Source organism: Stylophora pistillata, chromosome 11, assembly GCF_964205215.1.
Source record: "Stylophora pistillata chromosome 11, jaStyPist1.2, whole genome shotgun sequence".
Taxonomy (NCBI): Eukaryota; Metazoa; Cnidaria; class Anthozoa; order Scleractinia; family Pocilloporidae; genus Stylophora; species Stylophora pistillata.
In genome coordinates this window covers 63,049-75,264 of record NC_142529.1, presented here as the reverse complement: position 1 = coordinate 75,264, position 12,216 = coordinate 63,049, and the positions used below count along the sequence as shown (strand labels likewise).

The following is a 12,216-nucleotide window of genomic DNA, read 5'->3' as shown; positions in this document are numbered from 1 at the left end:
TTTTAGAAGTGATTTCTTGAGTTCTACTGGTTTACACAGACTTAGCTCCTTGAAACGTTAAGAATAATATTTGACTTTGTCAGACAGCCGCCACGGAGTAGATTTTCACCGTAAAACTTACGAATTATCTTGATTTGTGCCGTTTTGTCTTGTTTTCAAACTTTTGGACGTTGTAAAGCCAAATGGTGGCAAAAATATCGAGCGAATTTGAATTATAACGGGCTGACTCTGCCTTCTTGTAATTTATTTTTTCGGGTTTTGGTTGCTTTTTTTTAATCCCTGATTTTCCGTAAAGTAGCATTTAATGCGTACTCTGAAGTGTCCATTTTTTATGTAGTGCCCATCTCACCTGTCTTCGGGGATGTTACATTAGTCTAAGAGAGTCTCCCAATTTGTAGGTACAAGAGAGCTTTTTTCTTTGGTATGTAGTGTCGTTAAAATGGGTTTTACCACTTTGGCTTGTTTCGTTGCGACACTTTCCCTGTTTTTCCTCAACGAAAATTTTGATAAAGCTAGCCAGCATGTGCATGCTGCCGAAAACATTCAGCGGCCATTCTTTGCTGAGTTTCCTGATGAGCACAAGTCACGAATGGGAAGAGACAATTCACAGAAAGAGCCCACCAATCTGAAAATTGCAGCTTTCAACGTCCAAATATTTGGCAAGAAGAAAATGGCGACACCAGGAATACCAGAACTTCTTGTTAAGGTTGGTGTAGCTCATGTTTGTCTTTTTCGAGTGTGATTGCTGCAGTAGCCGGTGTGTTGTTAGTTTGTAGCTTTGTTGGTGCAAAGGAAAGAAACTTTTGGGCAGAGAAGGGACATTGTAATATCTTATGATCTTATGCTGCTGTTTTACAGTTGGCCTTAGTGTTGTACTCGTCGTTATACTTATTGAGGACTGCTCATGTTCATGTTGGTAAATTCATTGATGCTGTCCCGTTTCATTTAAATTATTGTCTCGGAAATTCCTTTGAGAATGTTTTCGGGCAAAAGAGGCATCATTTTACTTACCACAAGGCCAATTAGAGCGAGATTGTTCGGGCGATAAACAGTTTTTTATTCCCAGTTGTGCGAAAGAACTTTGTCTTTTTTAAAAGGTAAAATCCCGGTAAATGTTTCGATGAAAATTAACTACTTTACCGGAAAAGAAAACTAAGTTTAGCTCGACTTTTTGTTGATTATTCTTACAGCTGTTCAGTTCACACGGACTGTTCCATTTCAAAAAGATGAACTGAATGAACCCTCGCCTCCTCCTTCAGAATAGCCACTTCTTTCACTAGTTACTGTACGTCACTGCAAAGCCATGAACGTATTACTAATCGTTCTTAGTAACATTATGGGGCAAGTAACATTATGGTCGGCAAGTAACATTATGGGGCAAGCTTTAAGTGCAACGAAGACAGAGACAACACATAGACTCGCTAAACACTCAAAACTCCCCCCCCTCCCCCCTCCCCCTCAGGTGTTTGCAGTCTTACGGTCAGTACTTCTAATCGACTGGCACTTCTTCTGTATTTCGTTTTGGAGAGCGGGTGAGTACAATAAGTCATACCGACCATTGTTTGTGTAATTGTTTACTATTGTGTCATTTTGTTCTCTCTATGACGCTTGCAGATTGTTCTTCGCTATGACGTCATTCTTATCCAAGAGATCAGAGATGCCTCTGGTAAAGCGATTCTTAAATTGCTGTCGCTAGTAAACAAGTACGTGTTGAAAGTTTTATGGTACGGTTTCAGTTTTCGTTTTAGTGCTGTAAGTAGAACACATTTTTGTGTGATTCTCGTTGCTATTATAACAATTATTATTGCTACTTTTATCCTTATCTGTTTATATTTTTGCACTCTACAGAAATTCTACTAAAGGGATTTACGATATCACCATCAGTCCGCGACTTGGAAGATCTTCAAGCAAAGAACAATACGCGTTCCTGTTTAGGTGAGGTCAACGAGAATTTATTACTTATTCAACGATTTTGCATTCGTAAAACTGGTACTCTTACTGGTACAGATTTGTGCTGCTGAACGTTGGCCTTTCTTCATCCATAGTCGCTGCCTTTTACTTTTTTAAGCATAACTGACAGATCAGACTCGTCCCAGTTCTCTTCCCTCAACATGAAGTAATGGACGAAATTTGTTAAACAAGTGTATAATAATAATAATAATAATAATAGTAATAGTAATAATAATAATAATAAATAGATGCTTATAGGGTGGATCTCTAATCTCAATGCGCCTAACAACAGATTATTAAGACATAAGAATAAGTAATTAATTAACAGTAATGTTTTTTAAACAAAAATGTCTTAAGCCTAGTTTTGAATGTTTCGACTGTTTCTGCTCTTTCAATATATTCGGGAATTGAGTTCCATAGTTTCGGTGCAGGTACTAAAAAAGCGCGTCCACGATGCGTATAACAATGCCGAGGACGACTGTGAGCAGACAGTTAAACCCTTTTTTGTCTGGGAAAGCCCTCTGAACTCAACCCCTCAATATTAATACTCTCTGGTCACCCCAAGCAGTCCCCTTAGTGTACTTGACAATAACTTGAATGAAGCCTTATTCTTTACAGGAAAGACGTTTTATCTGTTAAACATAATTATACCTACGATGACGGCCGAGAAGATCTTCAGAGTGATACTTTTGAAAGGGAACCATATATTGTACACTTTTACTCTTCAGTGACCGGTAAGTATGTAGTCAAACCCCGAGGGGACTTGGGATCAAAGAAGAGTGTTTGAAGGGTTTACAGAGGTTGGCATTGATCGTCTGAGATTATGATAGGAGGCTTCTCTAGTGTACCCTACAAGATCACGCTTTGACTGGCGAAAGTCTGATTGGTTTTATTCTTTATTTCCAGAACAAGGATATGACGTATCATATCGAACGTAATCCGATGAGGCTTTTTTAGACTAAACACCTCTACCGCAGTTAGTTTCCTTGAATGTTTACGCTCCAATAGTCATGTCATACTAGTTTTTAATCTTTACTTTTTTTTAACAGATATCACAGATTTTGTGCTTGTTGCTATTCACACTTCTCCGCCGAAAGCTAACGAAGAAATAGACGAACTTGTTGTTGTATACGACGACGTTATCAGGAAACTTAACATAACAGACGTGATAATCCTTGGTGACTTAAATGCAGCCTGCAGCTTCATGAGTGACAGCAAATGGAAAACCAATCGATTGGCCAATGACGTGCGATTTCATTGGCTCATTTCTGATTGCGTAGATACCACTGTAGCTGGAGAACAGTGTGCCTATGACCGGTCAGTTAGAGTTTAACCGGATGTTTTATGATTAAAGTTCTCTTGAAGTAGATATCTTGTCACTTTAATGTGCTTAGATTGTAGGTTTCCTCAGTCTTATTAGATTCAGTGCACTGCAATGCACTGCACTGCACTCAGTATTAGTTCACATTTGCTGCCGGTTAACCACGCTAGTCCTCAGAGGTTTTGATTCTCTCATCTTGCCTTTTTCCAGATTCGTTGTTGCTGGAGATGCCATGTTGAATGCAGTTATTGCGTCAAGTGCGGAGAGTTATAAATATGACCAAGAGTTGGATATCAATGAGACCATGGTATTATTTCAAGCCCATACATTACTGGAGGGGTTTCATTAAGGGCCGGGCACCGGGAAAATTGACCGGCTGTGAAGACGACATTGCCCGGCTGCTTTTAACATCTCAACCATAAGAAAAATATAAAAGTCACTTTCCTATGTTTTCCTAATGTGTCTTCTAAAAAAAATATATTTAAACTTATATAACATTAAGTGACTAGAAAAAAATACACATGGTTCGCTGCAACTCTGAGTTTCGTGCGTTAAGCACTCATAAGGCAGATTTAAATCTGCCTGATGAATGGGGAGGAGCGTTGCGTGACGAGACTAAAAACGGCTGAATGCTGTAAATTAAAATAAATTAGCACATTGGATTCAGAAATCTCCGGTTCACGGTTTGTCGCGGTAAGTGCCTTCAGTAAAGCCAAATCATAAAAAAATAGCAGTACTTGGAATAAATTAGTTTTTCCATTTTTTATCAAATACACGAAGTTTATTTTCTCTAAGATTGTTATCTTAGTCGGCTAGCTCTCTCAACTGGTTGCCTAGCACGTGACCAATTTCTTCCCCGCCGGCTCGAGTTGCAAGACGTATCATTACGTAAATGGTACAACCAGTTGGCACTAAATTAAAGTTTGAGTTATGTTCAGAAAGACATGCAGCTCCCATAGTGATTGAAAATTGTCCCAAAAGCTCCATTCTTTTCTGATTTACTTTTGAAATTTGAATCTTCTGCGAGTGACGGGAACTGAAAGTCAATTTGTTGTAGAAGCTGCTAACTTTTCTTCGTCTGTGTCTGTGGATGGTGGAATGCATAAACTCTACTCGTGTGGTAACAGAAATCTTTCGTTCACGGCAACTGTAAAGAAAAGAACTTTTTAACCCCGTGTGTTTGTTAGCAGAACCATCTTAGTAAGATTAGAAAATAGAGGAAATCTAACGCCAACACCTTTTCGTTTTTTATACTTTTATTGAAATCATAGACCCTCTGAAACGAACAACTTATCAATCGTTTACACTTATATTCCACGCTATATTTGCGCAGAAACCGTCGTGTCATCTGAGATCCCAGCAAATGATAGCTGCAGAGAAACAACGCCTTCCGAGAACTTGGCAAATAATGAAATACATGATGTTACTACAACAGCTTATAGTGACCTTACCATGCAACCAAATGTTGCAAAAGCAAATCTACTAATTTGTCTGTTGACTGATGCATCAAATCATAATTTAAAAAGAGCTGGTAACTTTGGGATGTTAGTTTGTGCTATAAAATGATGGAAACTGCATCTCTGCAACTGTAGAATTTGAAAAATTTTAGGGGGAGCATGCCCCCCCCCCCCCCGAGCCCCCAAGAAGGCAAGGCCCTTTGGGCCTTGCAGACAGATGCTCGCCTGTGAAATCCAGATGCCCTCCTGCTCCAAATTTTAATGAAACCCCTGAATCATTACTGTGTTCAGTGTTCCTATAATATTTTATGTTATTCTCATAGTACTTGCTATTTAATTTCAGGCAGTTCTTGTGAGTGATCACTATCCAATTGAAATGCAAATTGTTACGAAAGGTAAGAATTGCTTATTCAGGCAAAAAATGGTGAAATCCATGTCTTTCAGTGATAATACTCTTTCCGACTTGTTTCGCGGCACGGTTCCTTTACTATATAAGGCCCTGAAAATAAAAACTGACAGGCAAGAGATAATAATGCCATTTCAATAATTTTTTTTCTCTCTCAAAGAACTGGCTACAGCTTTGAATTCCATATCAAGGAGTGTTGAACATTCTTTCAAAATGAAACTGCCTCCAAGTCTGAACAAGAGAAAAATATTCGGGAAGAGAAAAACTTTGGAAGCAGCAGAATTCACAGTTGAAAGAACATATACTAAAACCAGAGCAACCAGCAGAATGATATTCAGAAAAGACTTTGTAAACATCAAGGAAGCACTCGGTGTAGTTCAAATCCTAAAGGAAAAAACCACTGACTCCATCATCACTGTTGCTCAAACCCAAAACACAGAGTTCTTTTTGACAGGACCATGGATACAAGAAGAACAATTATTGTATAACAAAACTGGAACTGTTAAACTTGTTTGTGAAATGTACCCTCAGCCTAGCTGCTGGATCTCTTTGCTATTTAACTGATGAGGGCAAGCTCAACTCTTATACTCAAGTTGTATCCTTAATGTTGTGGCTGCATAATAAAGTACCATTTCGATGGCAGACTTTAACTCATTTATTATTTTGGTGTTAGCGTCAATGGTGGAAACACTTAGGCAGCCCTACTCTACATTAAAGGGAAACATGTTGGCAACACCCTAACTTTAGCCGCACTGGACCACACCTACTCCCTTTAAAAGTCAGATAGACAAATCAGTCGGAATGAATACAAGGCAGGACGAGAAAAAGAAAATGTCATTGCATTAATAGACAAAGACGTAGATAGGAGAGCAAGCTAGCCTCCCAATTCAAGTTCTTCTAAGGATAAGAAAAAAACTACCCTTGTTTTTCCTTTATGTGTAGACTCAAAGGAGCTAAAATTGAGCAAACAATTTGCTTTTCTCAAGAAGCGGCCTGCCTCCTAAGCTGTGTTCAGTGCCCGATTTAGATTAATGTAGAGGGAACAGAAACTCACTGCCTCGGAAAATCGGAAAGGAACAGTATAATATGTTTCACATTAATGACAAGGGCGCAGTTAACGTGCACCCTGCACCCATTGACAAAAATCCAAGTTGCGGGCTTACCTGTTCCCGGGGCTCTCGGTTGGATGTTTGTCCAATCACAGCAAAGATTTGTTGTTGGGGCGAATTTCAAAATGGCTTCTTGTCTTTCTCGATGCGTAGGAATGTGTCGTTTCGAAGACGAAATAATGAATTTTATGAATGCGTATGTGTAATAAGAGTTTTTTAAAATGAATGACAACACGGAAAGCAGTAGTGATTTAAACAGAGGTCCGTTTTCTGCGACGAAACTTGTAAGTGTCTTTCTAAGTTCGGAAACGATGTTCGTGGACTTTCTTTCAATCGCTTCTTATTGCATGTAATTTTTATTAGATTTTGAATTCGATAAAAGTATTTTTAAGATTTATCTAAATTAATGCCTTCAAGGTTCTAACAGGTTTCAATATGGTGCTTTTTTTAACAGTGGAATGAAGTTGTTCATCAGATGAAACTCAATGTTCCAGTGAAAAGAAGAAGATGGCGGATGAAAGTTTATGAAGATGTGTTTGTTGCTTCAGAAGCTTTGGATTGGCTTCACGGGTTTTTGAAAGATAATCCCAATTTTGGAGCTGATGTAGCTCGACAACAGGCTGTGCAGCTGTGCCAAAAGTTTCTGAAAAACGGTATTCTAACGGATGCGCGCGGAAAGCAATATAATGGAATGTTCGAAGATAATAACCATTTGTATCGATTTTCAGATAAAGCGCGTTATTCCCCGTACAAGACAACTCAATCTCTAAAAAGTGAGAAACCTGTAGAACAGAAAGCAAGGGATGAAGGAAAAACTTCAGAGGACAAGGTAATGAATTCGATTTATAAGGATGAAACACCAATCGAAGAATTGACAGAGGAAGAAGGCCCAGATTATCCGAGAATCACAAAACCAGTGGTAAAGAGTACATATAACCTGAGGTCCATGGGTGCAGCACCATCAAGAACACCGCTTGTTAATAAAGTGAATGTTTGGAGTGCAACAAGAACTGATCCAAAACGAAGACAAATTAAAAGCTCCTTGAAACGGAGAAGGAGTAATATACAGCACGGTGACCTGGAGGACGTTATAATGAACCCAGCAGCCCTTGTTGCCGAAAATCGGCGATCCCTAACAGAGAGAGAAATCAGTGAAGTCTGGTGGAACATTGCTACCACCCGGTATGTTGGCAAGCCACTTAATGTACAGCCTGCGATGTTTTGAACGTTTGTATTCTTTTGAAAGGGAAGTGAATGACGGATGACATACAAATTAAAAACCCTCTCTTGGATCCACTCATTATGGGGTTTCAGCTCAGGATTGGCTCTAACATTTTCTTGTATATTTTTCCAGGTTAAGAAGGCTTCTAGATCTTGATGATTCAATCCTTAACTCCTTGAAAATTGGAGGATATGACACCAGTTGCGTGTGGCACAATTCACAACTTCAGAGGATCCCAAGAGGTGAGGATTGCTATTTGTATCTGAAAAACAAATAGAAAAAAGAATTGTTAAGTTTTGAAGCCATCGAGCTAACCGCCTCCCGGTTAGCTCAATGGATAGAGCGCTGGACTGTTATACGGGAGGTTGAGGGTTCGAGCCCCGGCCGGACTCGGGATCTTAAAATAATTGAGAAGAATATGCTACCTTTCTATAACATCAAGATATGGTTAGATATTCTAGTCTTCTTGGATAGGGACAAGTACATGGAGGTCCCGTCTCCTGCAGGGTTAGGGGTGGGAGACGTTAATTTCCCACGCACGAGATTACAGTGTGGTGGATGTCCTCCCCTGGGGTGGAATGGGTGGGTAACAGGACCCCAGTTGATACCAGTGTTTACTACACTGAAGGGGCTATCCTGTGTAAATATAAATATAAAAGAAAAAAAAAGTTCACTCTAAATCCTGGTATAACAGCACTATACATGTAAAGAACTGTTTTTTTTTTTTTTTTGTCACTCAACAGCTGGTGAAGTCCTGCCACAGTGGCTGATATCTGCAATGAAGTGCCTGATACACTGTAAGGATGTTAATAGCTTGATAGTTTTTGCCTACCTGTGGGCCTTTGGAAACTAAACAGGGTGGATGGCAATACCTGACCCCCCCTCCCCCCTCACCCTCCACTACCTTGTTATTTGTCTATTCTTTTTGCATCATCTCTATGGAGCTAGAGCTTGATATAGTCTAAAACTGAAAAAGCTACAATGTATTAAGTCAAAACATAGTCATCTATATCATCATTATCCTATTTGTGATGATTGTTATTATATTTATTGATATAATTATTATCTATGTTGTTATAATTATTGTAGCTATTACTTCATTGTTACCAGGGCCAAATGGTGGTTACTCTGAAAATCAAAGCTTGCCCAAGTATGCTGGATTTGAGCGTGATGTGTTCAAAGCCGTTGTTGGTTTCTTTGAAGATGAGCAGAAGTGCCCACTTGTTCCAAGACATTTGTTAGGAGTCTTCAAAAAAACAGTTGGTAAATTAACTTTTTAAAAAGTCCTGATAAATTTTGTAAATACTACAGGCTAGATGTAAATCCCAAGGATTTTTCTTCTCCCTGAAAGAAAAGGCGAAATTATCACTGAAAGTAGATATATATAGGTGACAAAGACTAGTTTAACTTTCAGTTGTTGTTGTTTTTTTCCTAGACTTTCTCTTCAATTGTAAGTTAACTGCCATACGCTCCCTACAGTATTGCTGTTTGATGATTCCAGTAAAAAACAGAGAGTTACTACAAATGTTGTTAAAATTTATGGTTCGACTCATGGATAACCATGTGATCTCCATAAGTGATGATTTACCAACCAAAGAAATGGTGAGGAAGCCTTTTATTTATTGTGAAGTCTGATCCTCTGAGTGGGTTTAGTCACTGTATCAGTGAGTAACATTTTGACAACCCTTTGGGACGTCATGAGCAGAGTTGAGTTGACTGAGGTGATGACAGCATTCCTCCTCAGGACTGCTCTCACCTGGATGATCAGACCATATGATATGTTTTTTTTTTTTAAGTTACCTTAAGACATTGATTCTGTGTGGAGAATTTCAGTGCCATTCCATTGTGATATTGACAGCTTATCCAGTCCTTTAGCCATGTTGTGTTTGGTGTAACTGCAGACATGGATGCTATACGACTTGTGTATTTTATGATGGAAAAGTTTCCAGAATATTTCAAGGTAGGGGCCAATGGTAACACTCACTGCAACATCTACACTTCAGCTGAGATTTATCTCCAACTGTAGGACAAGGATTGTACACACAGCATTACCCAATTGGCTAGAGTTTAACTGACAGACCTTGCTAAGGCTGATTCCTACCTTTTTTCATGGAGAGGTAGCTTATTTTAATTTGTGATTTTTCCTGTCTAATGGAACTTATCTCCTATCAAATCTTAAAAGAAATTCTTGAAATTTTTAATCCCAAAAAGAGAAAAACTTCTTTACATCTATAGATGTCTCAAGTTTGTGGCACAGCTGGTTTTTACTACAAGTTCAACTCAGATTGTTTCTCATCAGAGATTCCTAATTTGCAGTAAAGGTTTCTTTCATTGACAGACTGTTTTATGCTTGCTAATCTGTTGTCATTTCAGAACCCTGAAGGACTTGAATTTCAAGTGGACCAAAGGCTCTTGTTTTTGAGGAATTGTCGACAAAGCAAAGTCTGTTTTTACTTTATGTATATCAAGTGGCAATGTCAGAGAGTTATAGTTAGCCTTCAAGAAGGCCCCCTGTAGGTGCTGCAGCAGGGGTGTTTCTTCACTTACAAGAAAGTTTGGGGTGAGCTAGTGAAATTTTTGCAAGAGTTGTGGGACCTCTCCTTAGCTTGGTTTGTTTGGGGTGAGCTGATGAGATGTCTGCAAGAGTTATGGGACCTCTCCTCAGCTTGCTGTTCTCAAGGCCTCTAACTTTCCTGCAGGCAAAGAAACACTTGTGCTACAGTGCTAATAACGAGAGCCTGGTCACTGGCTAAGTTATGATCAACAATTATTTTTCTAAATGTAATTTGGTGATTGTTTAATTCTTTTTGTTTATATTTTTTTCAGTCAGTTGTTCCATCTGAATGTCCCACAGTATCATTTTGTCAAAGGGTCACCCCTGAAGAGTACAAAGAACAAGCCCTGATCACATCTCAACGTTCCCTAAAGGATCTACTCAACAAAATTGTGGAAGATGAGAGTATAGGTACAAAGGAAAGAAAGAAGCAACTCAAAGTGGTATGCTTTGATAGATATGACACCTATTAATTTATTTATTTTGTTGCCTGACCCCATAAGTAGTGTGCAAACAATTTTAATACTCAAAATAAGCAGTAATTCATGAATGTTGGACTTGAGAAAAACAAATACTCCTTCCACAGCTGTAAATCTGCACCTCTCTTGAGAGGAGGGGGGTGGGCAAGGCAATTACTGTCAAGAGGGAGGTGACGATGTAAACATGTAAGTGTTTATAGCAGAGATAAAAAAGGGATTGGAGGGATAGGGTCCAGAATAGAGTACATGTAGGCAGAGTGAAGTGTGGCAAGAGGACTAAACAATTAAGTTGTAAGTTGTTGCACTCAGGTAGCATCACTCTTGTCTTTATTCTGCTTAATATTATATTTATATTTTATATAAATAAAATTTTTATATTATATTTTATATTTTATTTTTTATATTTTTTATTATTATATTTGTATTACTAAGATTGTAAAAGCAAACATGATTATCTTGATTTGTTATTTTGTTTGGTAGTTTGAGAAGTCCTATCCTGATATTTACCAAGCAAAATTTCCAGGTGACAATTTGTCAACTTATTCACAAAGATCAGAGAAGCTGAGACAAGTTATGAAACCGCTCACCATACTTAAGAACTTGCGATAACAGCTTGAGTTAGAAGTGTGCTGAATGGTCCATATTGAACTGTTACTTGTAGCTGGAATATTATATTTAGCTTTACATTTTCATAAATAAGGGGTTTTTTTATTTCAAGGTTAATGTGATGTTTTTTTATCATTGTGGGATAGATCAATTTTTTAGCATAAAATATGATCTACAGCTAATTTCAAGGCTCCAACTAACTGATGGCTAATGAACTTCTGGTAATCTAATCTTTTCCTTTACAAGTGAAGATCAATTTACCCTAACTTTTAACTTGATTCATCAGTGATTCACAAACAAGATATCAGTAAAATCAGAATCTTATAACCTAGTAAAATACAACTACAAAATACAAATTCCTGAAAAACATTACATTTTTTTAAATTCTTCCGATATTTTTATAAAGGATATTGAGGTCTAAAATAAGGAGGAAAAAATAAATGAATTGGAGAATGACCTGACTACTCAATGATTCTTTTATCACTTTTATCATGAGGGCAATTCCACATGAGACACTGAAATTTTCACTTTTTTAAAATTAAATTTTTCAGAATGAAACTTATACCAAATGAAAGCTGAAACAAAGAACTGTTTGAAATTACTGAGATCTTGTACATCTTGTCCATGTGCTTAATGTGAGAAGGCATGCAATCTTAAAAATTTGAGTCTCCTCTTATTTAGAATTTTTGGAAGGAAATTTTAAACGAAGTTTTTACTTCTAAGAAAAATATTACAATTAATATAATGGTATGTGTGTATAACCTTTGTCTTATACTATCATTGGGCCATAACTTATTACCCAGCTACTGGCACTTTCCCTAGAAAATAGACATTGAATTTGTGTTGCAGACATTACGTAATGCAGTAAATGGTTTGAACCCGGGGGTAACATGTGAAGGTGTAGTCTGATCGCCTAGTCTAGACTGCCTGGTAAACCACAACGACAACTCATTACGAACGACAGTTTACAGGAAACCGACACACACCGACAGATTACTAGACGAGTCATCCTACAACCCTACATCACACAAAGCCACAACTATCAGAACTCTAACATGACGCGCACAACTAGTATGTGACTGGACAGACAGCTTATCCGACGAGAACAAATA

General features: G+C 38.1%; 2 protein-coding genes across 3 annotated transcripts; both read left to right on the top strand.

The window, feature by feature from the left end:
• Positions 1-125: 125 nt before the first annotated feature.
• LOC111332263 (deoxyribonuclease-1) lies at positions 126-5,788 on the top strand. Its single transcript, XM_022937557.2, has 8 exons — positions 126-706; positions 1,615-1,703; positions 1,849-1,935; positions 2,569-2,684; positions 3,000-3,267; positions 3,482-3,578; positions 5,072-5,123; positions 5,295-5,788. The coding sequence occupies exons 1-8, from the start codon at positions 440-442 to the stop codon at positions 5,696-5,698; spliced, it is 1,380 nt and encodes a 459-aa protein (XP_022793292.2). The 5' UTR covers positions 126-439; the 3' UTR covers positions 5,699-5,788.
• Positions 5,789-6,335: 547 nt separating this feature from the next.
• LOC111332293 (DEP domain-containing protein 1B) lies at positions 6,336-11,560 on the top strand. Of its 2 annotated transcripts, XM_022937598.2 has the most exons (10): positions 6,336-6,527; positions 6,698-7,425; positions 7,598-7,707; positions 8,209-8,262; positions 8,576-8,728; positions 8,901-9,067; positions 9,324-9,425; positions 9,839-9,907; positions 10,292-10,462; positions 10,979-11,560. In XM_022937598.2, exons 1-10 carry the CDS (start codon positions 6,465-6,467, stop codon positions 11,105-11,107), a joined length of 1,746 nt encoding a protein of 581 aa, XP_022793333.2. In that variant the 5' UTR covers positions 6,336-6,464; the 3' UTR covers positions 11,108-11,560. The 2 variants fall into 2 exon arrangements, with proteins under 2 accessions (XP_022793333.2, XP_022793334.2); XM_022937599.2 differs by lacking the exons at positions 9,324-9,425; positions 9,839-9,907 and having other exon boundaries at positions 6,337-6,527.
• The last annotated feature ends 656 nt before the right edge of the window (positions 11,561-12,216 follow it).

Coding starts and splice junctions, on each gene's coding strand:
- LOC111332263 (XM_022937557.2), top strand. CDS start 440: ATGGGTTTTACCACTTTGGCTTGTTTCGTTGCGACACTTTCCCTGTTT. Junction 3,268..3,481: donor GAACAGTGTGCCTATGACCG/GTCAGTTAGAGT, acceptor GCCTTTTTCCAG/ATTCGTTGTTGCTGGAGATG. Junction 5,124..5,294: donor AATGCAAATTGTTACGAAAG/GTAAGAATTGCT, acceptor TCTCTCTCAAAG/AACTGGCTACAGCTTTGAAT.
- LOC111332293 (XM_022937598.2), top strand. CDS start 6,465: ATGAATGACAACACGGAAAGCAGTAGTGATTTAAACAGAGGTCCGTTT. Junction 6,528..6,697: donor CGTTTTCTGCGACGAAACTT/GTAAGTGTCTTT, acceptor TTTTTTTAACAG/TGGAATGAAGTTGTTCATCA. Junction 10,463..10,978: donor GAAAGAAGCAACTCAAAGTG/GTATGCTTTGAT, acceptor TTTGTTTGGTAG/TTTGAGAAGTCCTATCCTGA.